At 47.6% G+C, this 6561-nt stretch overlaps 3 protein-coding genes across 3 annotated transcripts; 1 reads left to right on the forward strand and 2 right to left on the reverse strand.

Moving 5' to 3' along the window:
- Nucleotides 1-126: 126 nt before the first annotated feature.
- Nucleotides 127-1095, forward strand: BBA_08527 (uncharacterized protein; the record flags this gene model as incomplete). Its single annotated transcript, XM_008603624.1, has 1 exon — nucleotides 127-1095. The coding sequence occupies one exon, from the start codon at nucleotides 127-129 to the stop codon at nucleotides 1093-1095; it is 969 nt and encodes a 322-aa protein (XP_008601846.1).
- Nucleotides 1096-1241: 146 nt separating this feature from the next.
- On the reverse strand, nucleotides 1242-1605 carry BBA_08528 (uncharacterized protein; the record flags this gene model as incomplete). The annotated part of the gene is made up of 3 exons (XM_008603625.1): nucleotides 1242-1304; nucleotides 1373-1453; nucleotides 1510-1605. 3 exons carry the CDS (start codon nucleotides 1603-1605, stop codon nucleotides 1242-1244), a joined length of 240 nt encoding a protein of 79 aa, XP_008601847.1.
- A 3549-nt stretch (nucleotides 1606-5154) lies between these two features.
- On the reverse strand, nucleotides 5155-6019 carry BBA_08529 (uncharacterized protein; the record flags this gene model as incomplete). The annotated part of the gene is made up of 2 exons (XM_008603626.1): nucleotides 5155-5891; nucleotides 5956-6019. 2 exons carry the CDS (start codon nucleotides 6017-6019, stop codon nucleotides 5155-5157), a joined length of 801 nt encoding a protein of 266 aa, XP_008601848.1.
- Nucleotides 6020-6561: the final 542 nt, after the last annotated feature.

Below are 6561 nucleotides of genomic sequence, written 5' to 3' on the forward strand. Positions count from 1 at the left end.
CAAACGCACAGACGTGAAGAGGTATCGAGTATTGGAATATATAAAGCACACAAGTTTCCTTCTTCCTTCCCTTCTATTCATATCCTCATTCTTCATCAACTCAGCCAACAGCAAACAGTCAACAACATGGAAAACAGACCTGCCCCTCACAATGTCTCAGAAGAGGAATGCCTTGCCTCCTTCCACAACTATGCCAGCCTTACAGACGAGCTCATTGACAAAGAGACCGAGCTAGGAGATGACAATACCCTCGATGTCACCGTTGAGTCGCACATCTCCGCTCTTACAATTCGCTACATTGCTACCGACGAACCGTTGAGCGTTGTCGAAGCTGAATTGCACCACTTTTGGCGCACCGCCATCCAGGGCGCCAGGCATTGGATGCCGGAGAATCGCAAGCATGATACGCTTATCCGGCTGATTCTGCAGGCCAGGGCCAGAGAAACGTTGACTCGGCCATTGTCGTCTGTTTCGGGTGGTCAAGAGGCTCTTTCCAGCAACAATCGTCGGAATGTTGTTTTCTCAGACGGCAGCAGGCTCTGGTCTGATCTGCCCTTTCTAGGCACGGACTTAGTCCAAGAGTGGCTAGATCGCTTCTATCAACTCGACTACGCAAACCACAATAATCAGCGTGTCAATTTGTCTTCCTTTGTTGGACGCCTTCTCTCCGTGGGAATATATAATGGTCCAGCAACATGTCTCCTATCCCTCTTCCGCGAGACACTAGAAACCGACAGACCTTTGAAATCAGATAAGAAAGTCTCCGTGAACCACCTTATCCACGCACTGGCAGCTTTCCTACGGTACGCGGATAATAGCGCCATCAGCCTCAGCAACGGCTCCGAGGCCCCAAACGTAGGTACACTTCCACAGAGCGCGGCTAGTTTGGGCGAGCTCGCTCGTCAGTCAGGCACCATCAATGTTCCGGGATTCAGCGTCGAGCGGTGGAAGTTTTGGATGTCGAGGCTGGAGGAGCTTGCTAATTGTGGAGAGGAAAGCGTGGCTACGGCTGGTGCGGACTGTCTCGACTATGTCGAGGCATCTTCGTCCTCCATATACGGGCCGTTGGGAGACCACATACTTGATGCTCTGTAGACTTTCATCTTTACTAGGGTTTAGTTTGAGTTTGATGGCAGAGTGCAGACTTGGTGGTTTGATTGGTTCTAGCTAGGTCGTACGTATGTCCCAGATACAATTTCAATAGTGTCACAATCTCTCTCGTCTCAATTTTCAAAATACATTTAGCTGCAGACGGTAATTCTGCTCTGATCACTGTAGCTGCAGTGCTTTCCACTAATGGTGCACTATAATCGTCTCAGTCAGATCCTTGATTTCACCACCCTCGCTGCGTATGCAGGAAATGATGACGCACCTGGTGGCCAGACGAGCAAGTGGTTTTGGCGTTCTTGCCGTTGCGCTTGAAGTTGCACTTTTGAGTTATAGTACTGCATGTCTGTTTTTGTTTTCTCAGTTTCAGTCAATAATGATTAAAAATAGAGTCTCACTTACGCCCTGATAGATGGTAGCAGGGGAGTTGACGTCGGCGACGCCAGCAAAGACGCCAGTGGCGAGGGCAAGAGTAACGATGGCGGCTGAGAATTGCATTTTGAGGAATCAAATGTTTAAAAAAGGTTAGTCTGTAGTATTAGGTGTGTAGATTTTGTTTGAAATAGAGGGAAAGCTGTTTTTCTGGAGGGAATGGGAGCCCTTTTATAGACAATCAGAGTTCGGAGCCGTCCCTATCTATGGACCATAAATCCATGGGCGAGACGCCCACTGCGCCGACGTCGAAGAGTTGTAAGTGTCTGTCGTTTCAGATGATGGGCGGAAAACGGCTGCATTGGGACATTGCCGAATGATCAACGTGGCGCAGCGGAGAGCCTGTGTTTCTAACAAGGTAGCCTTCTCTACCTAACAAGGTAACTTGTCTACGAGTACCTGGTATACCTCTCTTGAGACATCTTCAATGACAATAAACACCTAAGAGGGTTAGAGCTAAGCCTTGGTTTTCCGAATTGGGGTTTCCCCGAGCCTGAAATCGGATTTCTGATGTGGCAGTGAATGAAAGTCTTCTACAATCGGACGTATGTTGTTGTTGATCAGTAGCAAGGCACTGATTCCTCGACTTTGAATCTATGATGGTGTGGTGCAAAGGCTGTGTAGCCGGATGTAATCCGTGCGCTGATGTGCGTACGCGGCTTTTTCCTCTGTCTTATATAGACACGGGAATGCCGTCTAACTCTGAACTTGCGGCTACTGAAGCGCTTGAAGAATAAAATGCGACAACTTGAAGCCCACCTGCAGAAGGTACTCCGCGAAGAAGCTCCAGTGGTGCCCTCTTACAGAGGTTCTGCCGCACGCGCGATGCTCGAGTGGACTCGGTACTGTGCATTGTTCCTGGTAGATTTGAGTGCCCCTGCTAGTCCGCGAATAATGAACGGAGGATCAAAGACTTTGAATGCGTCGGGTGATGCTACGCCCGTCATGACAGGGCACAACTGCATGGCCACCCAACTGCATAAGTAAGTTGCCTTTCCTACGCAGATGGGGGATGCACACCACTAATAACGCCTCTGCCACTAGGTGTCGCGACTCGGTATTATAACACAATAAATTTTCGCATCTGACCGCCCCAGAGTGCTGCGTGCCGCTCCCCAAAGGCGTCCGCATCGTCATCTCGAGACTATGTTTCACTCTTGGGATCCACAACCATCACTCACAGCCTTATTTGTGTCGTTGATTGAGACTTTGCTTGCTGATTAGCGGGCATGACTAGTGGTATATACCAGACGTCTAACGTAAGCATAATCACCTCTAAGCTATAGGAGGATCGTTCGCATTGCCGATCAGTAGTGCGACACACATATTTGAAGGATGACTCAAGCCTCAGTAGTGGTGAGTTGGCCTGAAGGCTGTGGCACATACACGTTTACGTGTCTAGCTGAGGTTTAGCAGAAGCACGACTACCATCTTGACAGTAGCATCTGGATATACCGTGTCAATGCTGTTCCTCTGGCTTTCCATCGATTGTAGCTGACTTGGCAGCCTTTCCAATATATACACCATGTCTACGACTATAAATACGTCTAATCTCTCGGCGCTATACTAATTGCTTCTTCATAAATTAAATATCCTAAAGAGGAACACTGGCAATCTCGGCTTGTCTGGTCCACACAAGGCTCCGGCGGCTCTCCCGCTAGAGCACGGTCCGCTGTAGATCATAACGCAAATACCAGTCAGCCTCAGATAAGCTAGTAGTTTTTCGCAATCAAATGCTGGCGCAGTTTCAGGGATGATGAAGTGATTGTTCCATATTCCTCAATCACTTCTTAGTTAATCGTTGCGAAATACCCTGCACTAAGCGCTATAGTATTCTCGGCAAGCCGTCGACTTACAATGGTGGCGTATCGAGTTTCCTCACTGTGGCTTTCAGAGTCCACTCATCTATTTCGTAGCGCCGATCATGGTGGATCCGACGGTGGTCTTAGCAGGATTAATAGAAGTGTTAAGGAGGGGCTTACTCGTAGATGTCTCTTTTTATTTTTACCGGCGACCTAGTAGCCAATCCCGTGCCCCCCGCTCATCTCATAGCATGCTCGGGATAGGATTTATACCATTATTAGATCGAAGTATTATATTTGAAGTCTTCTATAGATACTTTTCGAATCTTATTCGTTGTCATCAGGCGATGTTTTCTATCCCCGACTAGAGTTATAAATGCGAAGCGGAGGTCGGCGGGCCTGCAGTATAGAGATCGACTACCCACCGCGGCTCCGGTGAGTTGAAAACCTCTCTAGCGGCTTAAACATAATCTTCTCCTCTAAGACACTTTAGTTAGAAAGCTCAAGGCATATAAGTCACAGAAAGAAGTCACCTCTAGCGATTAACTCTCCTTAACTTAGGTTTAAAATAGCTAATATATTTTATTACTTAGTTTTAATAATAACTACTAGTATTTAATTCTATATATCTCTAGGGTTATAGCTATACTACCCTTAGAAAAGTTTTATAAGTGTTAAGTCTAGTATTAATAGCCCTAATATATTTTAATAACTTTTCTTATTAAATATAAATATTAAGAACTTAGACTTTATAATATTATAAATAAAGTAGTATAAGATAGCTAGAGAAGTAGCCTAAACTAAAGACTAAGTAAGAGCCTATACTTTACCTAATTAAGATAAAAGATTATATAACTATATAAAAATTATAAGTATATTATAATCTAGTAAATTATAAAAGATTATAAACTGTGACGGTCTGGCCCCGGAGGGGCGTAAGGGGGTAATTAGCCCCTTCTGCCATTATTGGCAGTAGCCAAAACCCTCCCACCTACGGCAAAAGGATTCGTGATGTCAACGCTGCCAGCGTTTCCACCTGATTACACCTATATACCCGGGCGCGACCCCTCTACGGAAGGAAGCCAGGGTAGGTCAAAGACCTAGCCCGTGACATAAACTTAGTATAAGCTAATAATCTAAAACTTATAATAAAAGGATAGATAAGTACTTAAAAAAGAGGTATTTTTATAATTAGGTAGTTTAGATTTTGACTAATTAATCTAAATAATAGTTTTATTATTAAAAGTTTTACTTTTAATAAGACTTTATATTAAAAATATTACTTATTATTATTTTATAATAGTTAACTTAACTTATTTCTTAAAAAATAAACTAATTATAAATTAAAAATAAGTTATTATTATATTTTAATTAGTTTTACTTAATAAATTACTAATTTCTAACCCTGGCACTGCGGGCACGTGTAGTGCGGGCCGGCCCGCTAAACCCGCCTGGTGACACGAATTCAATGGCTGATGCTTTTCGCGCGCCACTCGTTTCAGCTATTGCGGGGCACACCAAAATAATCCCGGGCTGGGCGCCTAAATGCAGCTGAAAAGGAGAATACTCGTGATGAATGGCAAGTTGCTCACCTCGCAGAATACGCTATGGAAAACTATGTACAAAATATTATATGCATAAATTACTTGTCATGTGAAAATGCCCGTCTGCTTTATGAACCAGAGAAACTCAACTCCCCCACCGTCTAAGCCATGTACTGTATTGCGCAGACTTCTTTCCACATCGCTGCATGCCTGTAAAATGGCACTTCCCCAAGATCTAATTTCTCACCGACTCACTGCCCTTGTCATACTCACCTCTGCTCGCCGCTGGGGAGCTCGTGGACCTGATTTTGCTGCACAGGCGCATAGTAGCCCGCAGAGGTCGATTCGGCCTTGGGATGCGAGGCGCCATAGTACTGCTTGCTCTGCCAATTGCCGTCGCCGTAATCCGCCGGTCGCTCGTAGCCGCCAATCTCCTGAGGCGCGTTACCGGCGCCGACATCCTTCTTCTTGGCGGTTCGTCGGCGCCGCAGGAACCAAAACGCAAATCCGACCAGCGCGAGGCCGACAACCGGCCCCACGACAGCGCCGGCAATCCACGCCTTGCTGGAGCCTCCGGAGGACGCCTCGGCTGAAGCGGCCGGCGACGTCGCACCGGAGGACCCCGTGGGGCTCGGCGTGATGGCGGTGTTCCGCGACGTCGTTTTGCTGGCCGAGTTGCTGGTGGGCGTGCTGCCTGTCGAGGCCGAGGCGGTCGTCTTGGTCGCGGATGAGGTGGTGACGGGGACGGTGTCGCGGTACGCTTCGAGGGCGTACCAGTACTGGGCGCAAAAGATGCTCGACGTGACGTCGCTCTTGGCCCCGGGGGCGGCCATGATGGACATGGTCTGGCAGACGGCGGAGCCTTGACATGCCCCCACGGCAAAGTTGTCGTAGCTTATCTTGTTGTCGTGGCAGGCCGTGGGCATCGGGCACTTGGTCTTGTCGCAGCATGCAGCGTATGAGCCTGATGTTGTAAAGGTACCCTGAGGGCAGGTGAGAGCTTCGGCTGCAATGATGGCGTCAGAAGAGGTCAAACCATCAAAGTGATGAGTATCAAGTCAGTCGCATACTGGTGCCATCTGGATGAATATACCATCCCTCAAAGTTGGGCGAGGCAGTGATCTTGTTCGCCATGGTGTGATGTAATGTGTTGTGATGAGGCGCTTTGATATAATTGTGAGCGACGATTATGTCCGCCAGTACGGCTATCCAATATATCAGCAGGAACCCGCACGTTGCAGCAAAAAGATGGAAAATTTGCTAGCAAAGAAGCAGACACCGAGGGCTAGGAGTTTTGTATCACCCGCTAAGAAGATTGAGCCAGCGGGGGGCTGCTGCAGCTATCTGGATCCCTCAGCCATAAGCCTGATTCAGAAAATACAGCTGGCAGGGGGTCTGCATGGTGGTGTGGACGAAAATGACCGACAGGCCTTGAGGCCCCAGACTGAGTGAGGCCAATAGGCCATTAATGAGGCGGAATAAAATACAAGGGTGCCGATCAGAGGAGTTTGTAGGGCCACACGCAGGTTGATCGTCTCTCTCGACATTCTCACTCTCTTCTGCGGACTTTGCTCTCATCAAAGGTACAAGGCACCAGCTGGGCGTTTCTTTGGCTCATGCTCCCCAGATCCATGGGAAGGCTACAAGACAACCTGCCTTTACTTGCAGTGCCGAGG

Source organism: Beauveria bassiana (genome assembly GCF_000280675.1).
Source record: "Beauveria bassiana ARSEF 2860 unplaced genomic scaffold BBA_S00036, whole genome shotgun sequence".
NCBI classification, from domain to species: Eukaryota; Fungi; Ascomycota; class Sordariomycetes; order Hypocreales; family Cordycipitaceae; genus Beauveria; species Beauveria bassiana.